Consider the following 19787-nt stretch of genomic DNA (forward strand, 5'->3'; position numbering starts at 1 on the left):
AGATGCAAATGAATGGCTAAAGAATGAAGCAAAATCCAGTGCCACATACTTTTTTTTTAAAAAGTGAAACAAAAGTTGAAAGGTGGAGGATTTAGTGTGAGCTGCAGTGAAGCTGTTGTTATTGGCAAGCATCTAGTTTGGTTGGTCATTTGTAAAGTACATGCTCATCTAAGCAGGGAAGCTACAATAGGATTAGATTTGAGAACCCAGAAACTTGTTTGAACCATTTATGTGACTCTGGAAATTTGGGACAAATTTGCAGTAGTTGGCAGAGATGGTGAGATTGAATGCACAAGAACCCTTTGCTGAGAACTGAGCTCCCCCAAAGTAGTGGTAACATATACAATCTTAAACTATTTAAACTGGGAGGTGGGGAGGAAGGCTTGCATTGCAGGGCCTGAGTGAAAGGTAGAAAATGGAATGTTGCTTGCATCAACACCTTTAAAACTTTGGAGGGAGAGACCCAGGGTTTCGAAAAGGACTTGTGTGTAACATTTTTTATTAATAAAGTCCCATAGAATACGTCACTCCATTACCTGTTTTCATGTTTCCTGAGTAATATAGAGGGAATTTGATACTGGATCCCCTTTCTTCTTTACTCCCTGTACTCCAAGTGTAGTATACAGCTGTGGCTGTCCTTTGATGTTGCCAGCACAATACAGTCTGCTTCTTCAGTGAGCGGAGGAGGTGACAATAGAGTTGTAATGATAAATACACAGGGAGAGGGTAGAAGAAAGTAGCTTATTTTTGCTGGACTCCCCATGAATGCACTTAGCTTATTTCTCAACTCAGTGGGCAGTCAAAACCAATAAGCAATCAGGTATGTTATCCAGGCAGCTGGGGTTCTGTTTGCTTTGACCCTTATGTATAGCAGAAGATAGCCCCACCAGCAGAGTTGCTTGGCAGTGTCTAATAATGCTCCTTGCTTGCTCTGCAAAACTGTTCAGTTTGCTAATTCCTGAGGGCTGTAGTAAAAGAAAGGACTGGTGATGGGTGGAGGGGAGGGGGGATTGCATCTCCCCTCCCTTCCCCCTCCCACCTCCCCCCCCCATCTGGAAGGAACTCTGTTACTACTGAGATGTGGGCCAGGTTTTCACATGTGGGGACCTGGGTTTAATAAATTGCAGTGTAGAAAACCTCTTGATCTTTAATCTGCTACATTATTTACAGTAAACACAAAATATATAATGTAATACAACACAAATACTTGGAGTTTGTTTAGGGCCTGACTTTCACTGCCTTGAACCTTTCAGAGTTTCTTGTGCAGTTAATGGTAGCAGTTTATACCCATTTTGCCCAGGTGTAAATGCCTATAAGAGGTGCAGGGTAGTGTGGAAAGTCTAGCCCATCTGGCACAGAAGCATGATCTTATTACACAGAAGAATCCTGTGTTGTGTTCCAGTATATGAATCTGTCGAGCCCTGCAATCAGAAATGAGCATGTAACTTTGAAGGGGAAAATAAATGTGTCCATCAAGAGCAGTGATGTTTCAGAAAATGTCTTAAAAATTAGTGGATTTTTATTTTTTATTTTTATTCCATACACAGACCCCAGAGTTCTCCCTCCCATAGAGGAATTCCACTGGTAAAACAGGACTTAAAAAGGACTCTTATGTCTTTAATGGCTCACTTAACCTTTGATCTTTCACTACGTCACTTTCAGGTTTAACTTTAACCAGCTTCTTGTCAATTAATTTCATTCCACTCAGATCCATACTACATATGGGGGGCAGGAGGGTGGTTGAAAAATTCCTGGCAAGCATCCAAATTGTGTTAATCGGCACCAGCTCTCTATTTTTTATTATACTGATACCAGAGAGCAATGGGGAAATTCTGAAACTAGAGCAGAGCATCTGATTTACTATATAGTTTCATCAACACAGGAGCATGAATGGGTGACCTATTGGAGAATGTCTACCCTACAGACCCTATACTAGCTTAGCTATGATGGCATAGGTCCTAGTGTAGATACAGCCTATCCTGACAAATGGAGTTTTTCGGTTGATGTAGGAATACCCCCTCCTGGAACGGTGTTAGCTGTGTTGACAAAAGCCCTCTTCCATAGACATACCTGCATTTACACTGAGGGTATTGTTGTCATAGGTGTTTCAGTCAGAGCTGTGGTTTTTTCACAGCCCTGACCAATGTAGCTATGCCAATATATCTTGGAAGTGTAGACCAACCTTTAGTAATATCCTGTCAATTTTAGATTGACATCCTATATGAGGATTTCTTTCTTTCTAACTGAAACAGCTTTTTTAAAAAAATATTTTATGCATAATTTCATGTTCCCCATAGCCTGTAGCTAGCACATCATTCAGGGAAACTGAAACTTATTGCTACTACCAAGATGTTCCAACACCTCATCAGGGGAGGGAAGTGGCTGAGTCATCAATTTCTGCTGAATTTAATCTTGTTTTAAAATAAGTTTTCCAGTCCTCCTGATGATAAAGATAACTTTGTGAGCTGTCTTCCTGAGTCTGCAGTCACACTGCTCCAATGCCACTGATACTGCTCATGGCTATTTTATGCAGCAAGGAAGAGCGAAGTTAATACTCTGGTCAGTTTCACTATTACTGTTCAGAAATCTGTAGAACAGACAAGATTCATGTCCATATCACACTGCTGCTGCTCAGGGAAGGCAAGAGTAGTAGTGGTGGAGCTTGTTATAGGAAAGCAGGAAGGAAAACTGGATGCTATGCTCTGGGCAGAATATTCCTTTTCCCTTCCAGCAGCTAAAAGATGGGGGAGCGTCAAACGTCTGAGAGTTTTACTAGCCAGAGGCTGATATAAAAGATGGAATTGCTCATTTGGGTCCAAGAGTAACACTCTGTAGAAGTCCCAGCACCCTTCTGTTTTCCAGCAGCTGGGAGATTAGCTGGGCTACTCAGCAGGGCACACTGCCCGTGGACCTCAGTGGTAGTGGGAGCACCCCCTCTTCAGTTTTTATAGACCTCAGGCTAGTACTGCCTTTTGACTGGTAAAAGCTACACGCTCTGTCCATTCAACTGGTAGATGCCTGGACTGTTCTAGGTCACTTGTGTGGAGATGATGATTGTGCAAGAGGGCAGCTGCTATGCACAGTGAAGCAGAGAGGCATGAACTGTGGGATAAATAAACACATGGTTGTTGTTTTTTTTTTTTTATGGCTTCATATCAGTGTTTTGTGTACATACAGACACAACAATTCCCACCAGCTCAGTTCACTTTTTAATTGAGTTGTGGGGAAGAGAAGCAGAGAAATAGCTGTTGAAGATTCGCCTCTACAGCAAAATGAAACAAAATAGTATCAGTTCTGTGGAAAAAAACTTCTGCCAAGTCCTGCCCTCTGGGGTAGGAACAATGCAAGGGGTTTAGCTAAAAATTCAGTCTGCACAAGTAATTTTAAGCACAGAAGAATATTTATTATGTGCAGCCAACTCTGCTCCAAAGGGCTAATTGCAGGCAGGTTTAATAGGAGTTACAGGAATGGGGGTGGTGCAACGGCTGAGGCGCAAGAGTGTTGATCCGAATTCGTGCCCCTCTTGTAATCAGCCTGGCTGAGGCAGGAAAGTCCCGCCCCTGCTTGGCTGAGTCAGGCCTGCCTGGGTCTGAGGCTGGCGCAGAGCCTCTTCGAAGGCTTCCCCTGGGAATAGGTGGGCAGAGAGGAACAGGGAATGAGTCAAGTTTCGTCTCTGCCCTCCTTCCCGTGTGCGTGCGCGCGCGTGTGTGCAACCCCTTGGTGTGGGTGTGTACAAGCCCTTGCTCAGGGCTGAGCCCAAAGGTGCAATTTAGCACTGTGTGTAAAGCTGCTTGAATAAAAGAGCTGTTCTGCATTTTCTAAATAAATGCATGTTTGTGCATCTAGCTGGCCTTTGATCTGTTTTAAGTTGTTGGATCTGCTGGAGTGTGTGCTGTGACTGTGAACAGCAGAATATGAGGTTAGCTTGCCAATTTTAAAAATAAATAGGACTGAAGATCCATCGTTGCTTCTGCCAAGTGAAGTTTCATTTTGAAAATGACGTTTAAAAACCAGGCTCATCTAAATCCCTTCATCAGGAACTGCTGATGTAAACCTGCTTCTTCACTTAGAACTTTAATGCTGTTTTGGAAGAAGTTTCTGTTAAAAGTTAAATTCTGATTTAGGCGCTCGCATGGATTTTATATTTCTCAGAGTGCAGAGGTCATTGTGTCTCCAACAATAAGGTTTAGATTGTGCTTCCCCAACCCCTTCTCTCCGGGAAGGAAGTGAAATGAACTCATGCCTCTGGGCACAATCCATGACACAGCATCTTAAAGTCTGAATTTCATTAAACTTATTTGCAGGTTAAATTACTCTTGGAAAATTAAATACCATAGTTCCAGTCCCTGCCTAAGGCTTGTAGATTTGTGTATGTTGAACTGAACGCTGAAAGCAAGTTAAGCCAGAGAATCAGAGCTGATTTTTTTAACCTTGTCTTGCTGTACTTTTATTGTTATAGAAGATAAGTGCCCTCACTTTCATTCTGTTAATGCAAGGCTAGATATTGTCTTATTTTGCTTTTTTGGCAGCGATCCCTTTGTGTAGACACCGTTCTGGATCCATAACACCCAAGTTTCAGCAAAAGGCTCATTTGTAAACTCTTTATGCATGCTTTAGTGCAGGGGTGGGCAAACTACAGCCCAGGGGCCACATCCGGCCCTTCAGACATTTTAATTTGGCCCTCGAGCTCCTGCTGGGAGTGGGGTCCGGGGCTTGCCCCGCTCCATGTGTGCCGGGGCGCCGCACAACTCACAGAAGCAACAGCATGTCCCCCTTCCAGCTCCTATATGTAGGGGCAGCGAAGAGGCTCCGCACACTGCCCCTGCCCCAAGTGCCGCCCCCGCAGCTCCCATTGGCTGGCAACCACAGCCAGTGGGAGCTGTAGGGGCAGCTCTTGCAGATTGGGCACTGCGCAGAGCTCCCTGGCCACGCCTCTGCGTAGGAGCCGGAGAGGGGACATGCTGCTTCTTCCGGGAGCTGCTTGAGGTAAGTGCCTCCTGGAGCCTGTACCCCAACCCCCTCCAGCACCCCAACTCCCTGCCCCAGCCCTGATCCCCCTCCTGCCCTTCGAACCCCTCGGTCCCACCCTCCTGCACCCCACAGCCTGAACCCCCGGCAGGAACCCTCACCCCCCACCCACACCCCAACCCCCTGCCCTAGCCCGGAGCCTCCTCCTGCACCCTGAACTCCTCATTTCTGGCCCCACCCCAGAGCCCGCACCCCCAGCCAGACCCCTCACCCCCTCGTGCACCCCAACCCCCAATTTCGTGAGCGTTCATGGCCCGCCATACAATTTCCATATCCAGATGTGGCCCTCGGGCCAAGAAGTTTGCCCACCCCTGCTTTAGTGTCATGATTGACAAGATTCAGGCCCCAACCATTGGTTCATTGACCTACTATGTGTGCCAACTGTTAGATTATCACGGGCCAGCTGTAGAAGGGAGGCATAGTGTTTAGTATCATGACCTTTGTTCTGGGGTGCCATTTATATCTCACTCTGAGGTTAGCTGCTCTGTTCAGCTTAGCCCTGCTTAATGACATAATAACTCCCAACAAAGACTGTGAGCTGAATTTATCCCACATGTGACTCCATCAACTGCAGTAGAATTCTGTACACAGGAGTTTTTCCCAGTATGTCAAGTGAGTGACTCTCCTCTTCTGCTGGTGAAAGAAGCAAAGTCATTCTCAAACCTGCATCCTGATGTTATTTAGCTGAGCACATGTTCTGCTGCAGTATGTTTGTTATACAGTTTGGAACTTTCATAGTAAAACATTAGTATAGGAAAGTTGCAGTGTTTGCAGAGTTTCATGTAATACTATCCAAATAAGAGACAGGAAAATGCCATAAAGCAAGGGAGTGAGGAGATGGCTCCTTTGTGTCATGTGGTCAGGAGTCATTAACTTCTGCCACAGCTGTGGAGAAGCTCTCTACGTTAGACCTCCACATTTTCTCCATCATGTGATTGAAATGTGATTTTTGTGGCTGGAGGTATTGTCCACGGTGCAGGTGGCTTGGATTTAGTTCTGTTGACGTGAGATCTGTTTGCGTCAGATTTAAGATGACTGCCCTTTCACAATTCAGGTCCAGGTGCATTGACGCCATTTCAGACCGCATTTTGGGGTGGGGTCAGGCAGGTCTTAGAATCCAGATCCAGAACACTGATGGGAGGAGAAGAGTTGAAGGCTTATCTAGAGCAGCACTTCAGACTTCTGTGATAAGTGATGCAGATTCCCCCTCCTTGTGTGTTCCTCCTCCACCACCCCTCAAGCTACATGGTGGGTTAGAGCTCCCCAAACCGAATGAGAGGTAGATGGTGTACTGGTTGATCCAGGCACAGTCATAGTCTGGTAAACGGAACACTTGTCCCGAAACCTCAGCTACCACTAGTGCAGAATAGTGGCTTTTTGGACTGAAGTTCATTTCCTGGGAAGATGTTGAACTCTTCCAAAAGGAGCCTAAGAAGGCCTTGGGAAAATTAACTTAAGAGCCTGCTCTGACTCGAGCCAACAGGAGTGGGATTGGGCCATGGAATAGGAATATTTTGTTTCTCAAATACTCCACCACCAGCAGAATCATTGGGACAAAACTCATTTTGCTGAGTCTTAAGTAGAAATGACTCCGTGAGGAATGCATATTAATCAGTGGCCACATCTGTGCATTTTAAAATTAAGTTTAGATCACAGGAATCACTGATGTATTTTGAAGCAGTTTGTTCCATGTGGATTTGGTGCTGACATTCCCTGGAGACTGAAGTCCTCTGGTGGGGCCCCAAAATAAGCACAGTGCATATTGCTGCTGTGCAGAATTGCCTGCACTCCACTAACCCTATCTGGAAGGAACACCTCTAGGAGTATAAGGGACAGTTCAGTCTCCCAGGGCCCCCTTCAGTCCTTGCTCTGTCTGCTGAGACTGCCAACAAGGGGGGCAGTTGTGACAGTGGTTTTCCTGGGCTGAGCTTGACTAGTAGGCATTATTATTAGGAATCATGTTTATGTGATAGCGCCTAAGGACCAACAAAGAATGGGACCCCATTGTGCTAGGCACTTCACAAACAAAGAGCAGAGAAGTCCCTACCCTGAAGAGTTTGTGATCTAAATAGACCAGACAGACACAAGATGGGGAAACAGGCTGTTAACACACAAGCAGAATGATGATCAAAGTAATGGCAGCAAATGTTAGGTTAGTTCCATAGTTTTTGGGGGTCTGTGTTTAGTTAAGAGGGATAAGAGCTTCAACAAGGCTTGGGTTCTCCCAATGGGTTTTAAAGTTAAAGCTAGTGTTCATCTGATTTATAAATAATCCTTTGAAGGGTTGTTATGTGAGAGAATGCCATCTTCTGTGGGAATGGGAAGTACAAACAAACCACTGTTGCCCTCCCACTGCACCGCAGGCACGCACTCCTACTTCTTGAAACCAAAGGATATGCCTCCGTAGAGTGGTTTTCTGCAAACACTTTGCATTAAGCCTTTCCATTTCTGCCTAAAGGGGAACCCTGTCTGCTTGCTGTCTACCAGCAAGGTTCTTGTAAATTTCAACATGCAGGCTGCTGATGTAATAGGGCAGGGGGTGGCACGAGGTGGGCTCAGTAACCAGACATCCTGGGCTTGTTGAAGGGATGTCTCATGAGAAGCTGGAATTTTTCACTACTGGACACCTGGCCTAGGCAAGATGTTTAACGATGAATGGTTGGACAAAAATACAAGTGTGGCTGAAGATTCTGCTTAGTCATGGTGGTTTGGAAATTCCTGTCATTGGACTGATTGTCCTCTGCTTTGCCTCTTGTGCAGTTATTTGCCTCTATATTGAAGGGGTATGAAACAGACATTCTGATCTGGTAGCATTTGACACCTACTTTGCCCAGGTGTAAACACTGAGTTATGGAACAAGGCATGGGAGAGTCGAGATGGCTGAGGATAGTTATTTATAAAACTTATGGTACATTATTGTAGGTAACATGGGTTGTATGTGTTCTGAAGGGCCAGTGTGAGGATTCTGGAGGGAAGCAGATTATTAGGGATTTCATCTCAAAATGTAATCTCTTCTGAACCATCACCTCCCTCAATTTCAGGTAGTAGCAGCAGCTCACATATGGCCATATGCATTTTGGAACTGCTACACATCAGGGGAAGAGGGGCGGCTGCAGCTGTAGATTTGGCAGATCCCAAAAGCTGGTTTTGGGACTCAACTAGGTTGTTCCCCAGCACCTGCCCTTGACTCTTTGGCTCCCTAAATGGTGGGAACACCAGTTCTTTATCACAAGATGCTGTATTAAAATCACACTTGAATCTAGTCTCTGTGTCGAATGATATCTCTTCCAAACCCATTCATCTTTACTTCCTTTCCAGCACGTGCTGTTGGGAAGCCCTTTGAGCTTAGAAACACCAAGCAGTGATCACCTGCATTTGCAGTTTATCAGCAGTCTCTCTCTCTCTCCCCATGGGAAGGACAGAGAGACAGGTTCAACAAGTCTGCTGGCCAACAAGTGCAGTCTATTGTTAGTATCACCATGTCCTCCTCAGTAACATCAGGTTCAGAGGGCAAATCGCTCAAAGCAGCTGGGACATGACTGTTAGCTTGTGGGGAATGATGTAATTACATCCCCCCTCTGCAGTGAATTGAATAGAGAGGCCTTCAGAGGCACAGGCTTGGGGGGGCTACCTCAGGTTACTTCAGGTCAGGATACTGTCAAAATCCATCAGAGGAATTCCCAATAGATTTGGCAGCCGACATGCACAATGCAGGCATTATGCCACGAGCGCTATAGTTGAGTTACAGGCATCTGGGCTTCGGAGGGAACTAATAAAATGTTGCTTCTTTCTTCTGCTGCTGCATGAATTAAGGCTTGTTGAATTAATGAATTTTAAAAAATCAAATTGGTTGAAGTTTGGGGTTTCTTTTGTCTCTAGTTCCGATAGCTCAGTGTTGAAAGTGAAAGAACCTAGTAAGCCACAAAACTAAGTCAGTAAGCAGGGGATGCAATGTGGAGTGTGGGTAGAATATCGTCCTGCTATGATTTTGATGCTCTTCTCTAATAACTGTGCAGGTTTCTTCATAAAAGAACTTCAATCAGATCCTAATTCTCCTGGGACAAAATAAGTGTTTTGCATTTTTGATGTAAATAAATACGCTGTCCAATTGTAGGATGGGGCCAGGGTGTGCATGGCATTCTGGCCTTGGATGGAGAAAACGTGGCCAGCCAACAGCCTGTATCAGATGTTAAGTATGATATGTGTAAGTCAGCACTAATTTAACACATCATACGTGTTATACCAGGGCCACATCCCGAGGGCCACATCTGGGTATAGAAATTGTATGGCAGGCCATGAATGCTCATGAAATTGGGGTTGCGGTACAGGAGGGGGTGAGGGTTCTGGCTGGGGTAGTGGGCTCCGGAGTGGGGCCAGAAATGATGAGTTCAGGATGCGGGAGGGGGCTCTGGGCTGGGGCAGGGGGATCTGTCTAGGGGTGCAGGCTCTGGGGTGGGGATGGGAGTGAGGGGTTTGGGGTGCAGGAAGGTGCTGTGGGCTGGGATCGAGGGGTTTGTAGGGCGGGAGGGGGATCAGGGCTAGGGCAGGGCGTTGGGCACCGGGGGGGTGGCTCGGGGGTGCAGGCTTCTGGGGGTGCTTACCTCAAGCAGCTCCCGGAAGCAGCGGTATGTCCATCCTCTGGCTCCTATGTGGAGGTGCGGCCAGGCGGCTCTGCTGTGCGCTGCCCCGTCCGCAGGTGTCGCCCCTGCAGCTTCTATTGGCTGCAGTTCCCAGCCAATGGGAGCTGTGGGGGCAGTGCGCGGAGCTTCCTGGCTGCCCCTATGCATAGGAGCCGGAGGGGGGACATGCTACTACTTCTGGGGGCCGCACAGAGTGGCCCCCAACCCTGCTCCCCAGCTGGAGTGCCAGAACAGGGCAAGCCCTAGACCCCGCTCCCCAGCTGGAGCTCGAGGGCCAGATTAAAATGGCTGGTGGATTTGGCCTGCCGGCCATAGTTTGCCCACCCCTGTGTTATACCCTAATAAAGCACATGTTTTTAAAAAATCCACAGACATTGACTCCTCCCTGTGATTTCTTGCTCTTCATGAGACTATATGAAATTGAACTTTCCATTTTAATGACTTTGAATGTATTCTGCCTTTTATGGTCAGTTGGCCTCAGCAAGGATCGGTGTCTATCTCTCCCCCGGACCCCCACCCCAGTCACGCACACTCATTGCACATTATACCTGGTGGTCTGAATGCAAGTGACAAAAAGGTGGTAGGGATGCTGTGGGGGGAGGTGTTCTAGAATATGCTTTGTGTTGTCACCATGGGTGGTGCTATAAGTAGTTCTGAATGTGCTTCCTCACCACTAAACTACTGTGAGTCAGCTTGGAACGGGAAAGGAGTTCTGAGTAATGGGTTAGTGGAAGGTGTACAAAGCACCCCATTTTGACCTAGAATCAGAGGCGGATTAGGGGTTTATGGGGCCCCTGGGCCAGAGCAAGTGGGGTCCCCTCCCCATCCCTTCCATATGCAGTCCCCCTGTGTCCGTCCCCCCCCCCCCCCCGTGTTCCTGCCAGGAAATGGGGTCGGGGCATGGGGGCTTGCTTGGTGCTCCTGCTGGGGAGTGGGGTCGGGGTGCCCATTTTGCCAGGGGCCCCGCAGTTGGCCTAGTGGCTAATCTGCCGCTGCCTAGAATTTGAAAGGAAAAAGTTAATATGGTGCTCTCTCCCTCTAGTGTTCATTCTTCTGAGAACCCACTGTTATCAGGACCTGGTTCCATATTTCAAATATACCAACAAATGTCCTTATCTGTACTACTACCATTAGACTATTAAAATGAAAAGAACCTTTAATGTATCATTTTCTTTTCAGATCTAATGCTCTTATTTGGATTGCACTCTGTTTTGAGAACTAAAATAGGCTGGTTGTTCTCATGTGCAGATATTTTGTTTGGGTTTGTAAGAGCTACAGAGAGATAACTGGATCTAAACACACAACTGTTTTCACCTACATTTGACAAATCATCACAGCTTTTCCATTATCAGGTTTTGTAAAACCTAATACAATAAAATATTTTTTTGGTCTGGACTTCCTAACTTTGTCACATGCACTGAATTGGGGCCATAGCAGACTGTGTAATACTTAAGCGTGTGCTTAAGTTCCATTAAAATTAATGGCATTAAAGTACGCGCATAAGTGCTTTGCTAAAGAGGAAGACCAAGGACAGAGTAGGCCTGTTGCTCAATGAGAGGAGGAAAGACAATAACAGAAAATGTGGAAATGGCAGAGGTGCTTAATGACTTCTTTGTTTCGGTTTTCACCAAGAAGGTTGTGGCGAGTGGATGTCTAACATAGTGAATGCCAGTGAAAATGAGGTAGGATCAGAGTCTAAAATAGGGAAAGAACAAGTCAAAAATTACTTAGACAAGTTAGATATCTTCAAATCACCGGGGTCTGATTAACTGCATCCTAGAATACTCAAGGAGCTGACTGAGGAGATATCTGAGCCGTTAGCAATTATCTTTGAAAAGTCATGGAAGATGGGAGACATTTCAGAAGACTGGAAAATGGCACTGTATTTGCCCATCTATAAAAAGGGAAATAAGGACAACCCGGGGATTTACAGACCTATCAGCTTAACTTCTGTACCCGGAAAGATAATGGAGCAAATAATTAAAAACAATCAATTTGCAAACACCTAGAAGATAATAAGGTGATAAATAACAGTCAGCACAGATTTTTCAAGAACAAGTCATGTCAAACCAACCTGATAGCTTTCTTTGTCAGCGTAACAAGCCTGGTGGATGGGGGAAGCAGTAGATGTGGTATATCTTGATTTTAGTAAGGCTGTTGATACTGTCTCACATGACCGTCTCATAAACAAAGTAGGGAAATACAACCTAGATGGAGCTACTATAAGGTGGGTGCATAACGGGCTGGAAAATTTTTCCCAGAGAGTAGTTGTCAGTGGTTCACAGTGATGCTGGAAGGGCATAACTAGTGGGGTCCCGCAGGGATTGGTTCTGGGTCCAGTTCTGTTCAATATCTTCATCAATGATTTAGATAATGGCCTAGAGAGTACACTTATAAAGTTTCAGAGTAGCAGCCCTGTTAGTCTGTATTCGCAAAAAGAAAAGGAGTACTTGTGGCACCTTAGAGACTAACAAATTTATTTGAGCATAGCTCACTAAAGCTTATGCTCAAATAAATTTGTTCGTCTCTAAGGTGCCACGAGTACTCCTGTTCTTTTTACTTATAAAGTTTGTGGACGATACCAAGTTGGGAGGGGTTGCAAGTGCTTTAGAGGATAGGATTAAAATTCAAAATTATCTGGACAAACTGGAGAAACAGTCTGAAGTAAATAGGATGAAATTCAATAAGGACAAATGCAAAGTACGCCACTTAGGAAAGAACAATCAGTTGCATATGACTGCCCAGGAAGGAGTACTGTGGAAAGGGATCTGGGGGTCATAGTGGATCACAAGCTAAATATGAATCAACAGTGTCATGTTGTTGCAAAAAAAGCAAACATCATTCTGGGACGTATTAGCAGGAGTATTGTAAGCAAGACACGAGAAGTAATTCTTCCACTCTGCTCCACGCTGATTAGGCCTCAACTGGAGAATTGTGTCCAGTTCTGGGCACCACATTTCAGGAAAGATGTGGACAAATTAGAGAAAGTTCAGAGAAGAGCAACAAAAATGATTAAATGCCTAGAAAACATGACCTAGGAGGGAAGATTGAAAAAATTGGGTTTGTTTAGTCTGGAGAAGAGAAGACTGAGAGGGGACATGAGAACAGTTTTCAAGTACATAAAAGGTTGTTACAAGGAGGAGGGAGAAAAATTGTTGTTCTTAACCTCTGAGGATAGGACAAGAAGCAATGGACTTAAATTGCAGCAAGGGCAGTTTAGGTTGGACATTAGGAAAATCTTCCTAACTGTCAGAGTGGTTAAACACTGGAATAAATTGCCTAGGGAGGTTGTGGAATCTCTGTCATTGGGGATTTTTAAGAGCAGGTTGGACAAACACCTGTCAGAGATGGTCTAGATAATACTTAGGGCTAGTCTACACTGACAACGCTAAAGTGCTGCCATGGCAGCACTTTCATGTGGCTTGTGTGATCACAGCAGAGCGCTGGGAGAGAGGTCTCCCAGTGCTCTAAAAAAGCCACCTCAGTGAGAGGCGCGGCTCCCAGCGCTGGTGCACTGTTTACACTGGCGCTTTACAGAGCTGAAACTTGCTGCGCTCAAGGGGGTGTTTTTTCACCCCCCGAGTGAGAAAGTTGCAGCTCTGTAAATTGCCAGTGTAGACAAACCCTTAGTCCTGCCTTGAGTGCAGGGGACTGGACTAGATGACCTCTTGAGGTCCCTTCCAGTTCTGTGATTCTATAAATCAGCCTATGTTAGTTTTGCTAGCTATCAGAAGGTTTGGAGGTTTGGTCTGGATACCAATCAAAAGAAATTGTGCTAGAAATCTCCCATTCAAGCTTTCTTGTAAGACTTCAACTATTTCTTGCCTTTGGCTGGGTTGGGTACAGTGCTTTCAAACTTGACTGAAAAGTGGAATGCTATAAAATAGCACAAAAATGCTGAGTATGGGAAAGCGTGTTTCGGTTTGGTTGTTTTAATTGTAATCCTCAGAAGTTCTGTTTAGTTCATGTCTTTGGATAAAGGTTCAGGTCAGGACCATTTTATCAAAACCACTTTGCCTGTTTTCTTAGTCTGTAGCTCTCAAGAATTTCACAGCCTGCTTTGAGTTATTCTCTCAAATCTCTCCTGCCCAGAAATGTGCATTTTGTGTTCCAGTTAATCCTATTAAGCAGTGTATTACATGATGTATTAATCATTCGACTGGTAGTAGTAATTATTCTCTTTGGATCACTGCTTTGATGGGACCTTGGAAAACAAGACAGATTTGCTGTGTTTTACATTGAAGAACGGTTCTGCTGTCTAAAATAAGAAGTATAAAAGTTAAGCATTGAGGAAATAGCTAAGCCAGGGAGCCTTGTTCATATTTGTCTAAATGTACCTCTGAGTGCAATGGATGAATTTGCTATCAGGGTTGAAAGTTGGCAAATCTGCTTATTAAATGTTTCAGATGATGATTTTGGGTGACTTTTAATTTGTCGTAATCTCGGATTGTCTGACCAAGTAAACTTTGCTTTTTAACACTTAGACTTGTCACCATTGTGTGATCTCCATTTAGCTGTCTTAGCAGTTGTAATAATCCAGAGAGAATAGTACAGTTGATATTTTTTCATTTTTCTTCCTGATATTGAAGTGCAACCTTAAGATCACAGCAAGCAACAAGAACATGCTCTGATTCACAAGCATTCAACAAACAGACTTAATTAGATTGCTAGATAGTATAGACCCTGATAGTAAGCAAATTCCTTCACTCAATAGGGTATTATAGAAACATCTGTACTGGGACTACAGTACCTTCTCTTCAGAAGTAGCTGGCTGAGTACAAAGAGGAGCCACATTCTTGCATTGATTAGATTAGTGTAGATACTCAGATATTTCTAGCAGTACAGGAAATGGTCTTTGTACTACTTGAGTTTTAACAGATATGGGCTTGAGTTTCCATTCTGTCTTGATGTCTTCAAACACATGCTCCCCCCCTCCCCCCCCCCCCGGGGCAACGTACTGGATCTTTGATCTGTTGTTAGGCTAAATGGCTTGAGAAGTAACTCAACTACACTCATACAAATTATAGAAAGGAAGTTTTGCCCTAATACTTTAAATCCAATGTGATCTTCAAAGCTTTTACAAGGGCTTTGAATTCTACAATGGATCATACTATAGACATACCCATAATACATTGCATCTGCACATATATATGTATTGTATAAACCCTCTTAAAGTGTATAGATATATAGATATCTATATATATTTATAATATGTGTGTGTGTCTATACACTTTAAAAGGGTTTATACAGTACATATAACACATGCACAGTATAATCACTATATAGTGAATCTCTTAAAAATTCCTCCTGGAATATACATTAATCTTAAAGGTCTGATCCTGCAAGGTGCTGAGCAGTGAACACATTCAGTTCCCACCGGCTTCAGTTGGGTTGTTGAGCATTCTCAGCCACTTGGGTGACTGGACCCTGCATGTTTACTCATTTGAATGTAAGCCACTTGTTTACTAACACAAACAGTCCCGCAACTTGTATTCCAGTCTCTCACTATCTCTGCCTCCTTTCTTTCTAGCTCCCTGCCGTCCCTGCAGTGATACAGAAGTCCTCTTGGCTGTCTGCACTAGTGATTTCGGTGAGTTGTTTTTTTCTTCTCTGCTGCTGCTCCCCCATTCACTCCCCCTTACTATGGTGGTTGCTGGATTTGGCTACAGAAACTGCTGCAAACAATGATTAAATTTAAACACCAAATTGCAACAAACAGGGAACTTTCACCGGTTTCTGTAAACAAACTGTGGGCAAAGGGACACACAAAGAACCAAGAGAGAACATTTTTATGGGAGGAGACATGAAGGGCCTCAATTAAAGCCATTGTACTTGGCTAGCTCTTTCTATAGAGGACAAAGAGAGACCTAGCAACAATAATAGAGGTAGAAGTTCAAAGGTTTCTTGGGGGCATGCAATAGGATTTTCCCCTTGATGTCCTAAAGTGGGCCACTAACAAAAGACCAAAGCTGTGTTCTTTTCAGATTTCTGAAGGGGGAAGTTAATGTTCAGCTAATAGTTGTAACGGCAGCAACAACAAGCAAAATGTATTGACCGAGAGAAACATGAATATTCTGAACATGCTTTTTACTGTGGTGTAACTTTTTTCTTATAATTATTATGTTACTATTTTTAACGCAACTTTCTCATGCTTGAATTTAAAGTAATAGAAGCAAGTGGGCCTGTGTAGTCCAGGAGATGGGCTGCAAGGATTATAAATATCCCTCTTAGTCATTTGAACTTACTAGGTCACATTCAGAGGTGATGTAAGTGGATGCTTATATTGGCGCTGAACTTGGATCCAAGCCTCCCAAAGCAGTTTCATGTAACCCTCCCTTTATTTTGTTTGTGTCCTAGTTGTCAGGGGTTCCATCCGAGATGTAACAAATGAGGCAGAGCAGCAAGAATCTGTAATAGATATCAGTGCAAACAAACTCTACAGGCAGAAGAGCAAAGTCTTTCAGCCCACAGAGGAAAATGGGAGCTGGCGGGGACAAATAAAGACCCCACTGGAATGTGGGGTGAGACCAGGAGATGGAGACTTCCTCTTCACGGGACGCATGCAATTTGGGGAGGCCAGGTTAGGCTGTGCCCCTCGTTTTAAAGACTTCCAAAGGATGTACAAAGAGGCAAAGGACAAAGGGCTAAACCCATGTGAAATTGGCCCAGACTGACGCCCCCTATTTGGCTGAAGATTGCTCTTAGCGCTTGGCCGGAACTAATTCCTGGCCCTGGTAAACGCTCTGAACAAAACGGTAATTAACTGAAAGCATGGAGAAATCTGGTGTGCAGAGTGAGAGCCACGCGGAATGTGTCCATGGAAGCAACAGAGGTACGAGCTCAGAAGGCTGCCAAGCAACCAAGGCTGGATTTTTAACCCATCTGGTCCCTATGAACTAAGTTATTATATTTTTTTAGCAACTTCCTTAGGAAAACAAGCAAACAGAAAACTCCAATGTCTTTAAAAAACCCAATGAAAACCAACCTGCCTTTGTATCTTTTTAATACTAATGTTTAAAATGTCTTAAGCTGATGTAGCATTTGGTATGGTGTATTCTGTATAAATGGTCGAGAATGTGATAGAACATGGTAAAATCATCTTAACATTGATGCTTTGTAAAAAGCTTGGTGTACAATTCGAAGATGTTTCTTATGACAGAAATTTATGGAGCCAAATTCCTCTTTTTTATTTGAAAGAATGTACAATCACCGCCTGCAATTTTTCGTTCAGGCTGGCGAATAGTTTCCATTCCAGAGAAATAAAGGTCCCTGGATTTGACCTACATTGTTTCGACTTTTATTCTCCTTCTCCATAATTGTAGCCTCCACAAGTCCAGATGTGGATGTGGATCAAGCGTCCATATGCTATAGATTACTGCTTGCATATTTGTGTGGCTGCTGAAGCCCAAGTGCCTATGTGGGGTTGGGAACTGCAGTGGTTTTCAAAGGGGGAGTGGGATCTATTTTTGGAGATTTCTTAAAGAAACATATCCCAGGCAAGAAGCTTTGAATGACTCTTGCTTTCACCCATGGTAGGTTACTTGGGAAACCAGTCCAAAACAAGTATTTCCTCCACCTGGGGCATGTTCTAGCTATAGGCAAACTGGGCAGCTGCCTAGATCAGCGGATTCTGCCTAGAGTGGTAGAGGCAGTGAGGCCAAACCTGGGTGGTGCTTGACCCACTCATGATAGAGGAGGAAGCCATGAGGCCAAACCTGAGTGGTGCTTGACTCACTCATGATAGAGGGGGCAGCTGGGCCAAATCTGAGGGAGTGGCGCTACAACCTGGCGCTTCCCCCATCCCGCCACCCCTTCTATCATAACCTCTGAACCATCAGAAGGCTCACCGCATTCCTCCCGAAACCCCTCCATTCTAGGGGATAGCAGGGGGGCAGCATACTGAAGCTTTGACTAGGGCAGCAGATTGTCTTGAGTGGCCTATGCCCCCTCCCCACTCTTCCCATTCTCTAGGAGCCTCAACTGGTCTGTGGTAGCTCTCTCTGACGGGGGCACTTTCACCTGAAGATGTGTCACCAAGGTAGGTTCATCCCCTCCTATTCAATTTCACCTGGAAAATAAAACCCTTTCAAAATGAACAAGAGGTTGGTTCCTTTGCAGTGTGGTGGTGTCCGAATGACAATACGGTAGCTCTCTCTGAAGCAGCCATGACATTCCACGTAACCTGTTGCTACATATCTGCGTCAACTCTTTTCTAATGCTACCACTTTGGGGCTGCATAGCTATTGTTTTTGTTCCAACCCCAATATTTCCCATCAACACCATCTCTCTTCCACTAATGCTTCCATGAATAAACCTTCCATTAAGGGATAATCCTTCCTCTCACCCTGTCTTGCTAATCTCCTTTACCTCCATTTTAACTAAGGGAACTATTCCCTAAGGTTTAGCTTTGCCCCTTTGCATGTAAATTGGGTTAGCTGCCAAGATTGGACATGTCTACAGTGGGCAACAGTGATCTCCCCGCTTGAGGTTCTAAAATGGGCCATTGTTATGGAAAAGTCCTGTAGGGTTTAATAGGAATGAAGTCATTGGGGTTCTGTTGAAATTATTGGCCAGGGTATGGAGGGGGTTCTGGGAAAGGAAATCCCCACTAGGATCCTCTTGCAGAGATCTCTCCATGTCACAGGCTTTGTCTCCTTTTACTTGTTGAAAAAGCCATGGGGCCCAACCCACACTTGGAAGACCCTGGCAAGAGATCCTCTGGAGGCTGTGGCTAATCACATTAAGGCCCTGTACCTCTTCACAGGCTCTGGCTCTAGACAGTCTTACCTGCTTGGCTGTATGAGACTTGCACTGATCCTTGCGTGGGGGGGTCCCAGGCAGTGAAGAAGAAAAAAATAGCCCTGTACTGTTACCTTTTTCTGACATATCTGTGAGCTTGGCGGGGCAGGGGATGATGTGCTGATCAGCCTAACCTGTCTCTTCCCCCTCCTCCAGTACAGATGCTGGACTACGTGGATGAGTTTCTACGCAGTGCCTGAAGGTGGAACAGTGTTGAAAAGGGCAGCTGAGGCTCACCGCGTTCCACATATGGGTGGGGGTTCCTCTCCAGGTACAGACTGATGGAGATCTGATCTAATCCACAGAATATATGGAATTATATCCTTTCTATAGTTCTTAACCTATAACATTCGACTGTGGGATAATCATTCTCTACTAAATCCTGCAGGATGTTTCACAAACTGTGTAGAAAGGTGATCCCTTTCTATTCATTTCTGTGGGGTTTTCCCAGAAAGGTAACAAAAAGTCAATGGATCAAATGAATGTTTTTTTATGGCAGCTTGTTAGAGAAAATTGGATTGAATGTTCAGCCAGCATTTGTAATAACAGCAACAATAAATAAACTTTATACCAAGGCAAGGCAACTTTATTATTCGAAACATGGCTTTGGCTGTGGTTTAATTTCAGTGACCAATCCCCTGCACTTCCCTCTTCCTCCCACTATCAATGCTTGGATTTAAGCCCAGGTTGTTCCCTTTCTCTACCCTTGCACTGCATTCCTCAAGCTGGGAGCATAGGGGGCAGAGTGCGTCACCTCCTTATATTGCAGCTCTGCAATAGGCTGAGTTAAAACATCTTAGTGCATTCTCCTGAAAGCTCCTTGCACCTTCTGCTATTGACAGGTGTCAGGGAGATCACAGTGCTCCCTGCCCCTGCTGCTGTGCTGTGCCTCACCTCTCCTGCAAACTGCTGACACACTTTGTTAGAAAAAGCCTTTTGAGTTGCCACATGCCTATCACACTACTGGGAGTTGCTTAACTAAAATTACAAGGGAGTGCAGGGAGTGGTTGAATGAGCAATAACTCAGTACAAAGCCCAGCTCTCTGGGAGTAACACCTTTCTATGCAATGTTTCTGTCTTCAACCCAGGTTAGATGGCCAGTCATGCTGCAGCATACCATGTGTAATTGCAGCCTGCTCCACCTGCAGGTTGGCCTGCTGCCACTTACATAGGTATATAGGTGTGTGTAATATGCACGGATTCTCTTCAGTGAAAGCTGAGTAAAGGTTTTTTCGGGAGGAGTCCACTCAAACTGAAATTACAGTTCTAATGTTCTTACCATTTAGGTTCTGAATCTGCTGTGAGTTAACCCCAAATAGG

The 19787-nt window shown here is 44.8% G+C and overlaps 1 protein-coding gene across 1 annotated transcript in view; it reads left to right on the forward strand.

The window, feature by feature from the left end:
• Positions 1-16947, forward strand: part of METRNL (meteorin like, glial cell differentiation regulator) — a 34943-nt gene extending 17996 nt beyond the window's left edge. The window contains exons 3-4 of the mRNA XM_037914309.2: positions 15199-15258; positions 16026-16947. Coding sequence (XP_037770237.1) covers positions 15199-15258; positions 16026-16342 — 377 coding nt within the window. The 3' untranslated portion in view covers positions 16343-16947. The remainder of the gene's footprint in view (positions 1-15198; positions 15259-16025) is intronic.
• The last annotated feature ends 2840 nt before the right edge of the window (positions 16948-19787 follow it).

The sequence above is a fragment of the Chelonia mydas genome, chromosome 14, assembly GCF_015237465.2.
Source record: "Chelonia mydas isolate rCheMyd1 chromosome 14, rCheMyd1.pri.v2, whole genome shotgun sequence".
Classification (NCBI taxonomy): domain Eukaryota; kingdom Metazoa; phylum Chordata; order Testudines; family Cheloniidae; genus Chelonia; species Chelonia mydas.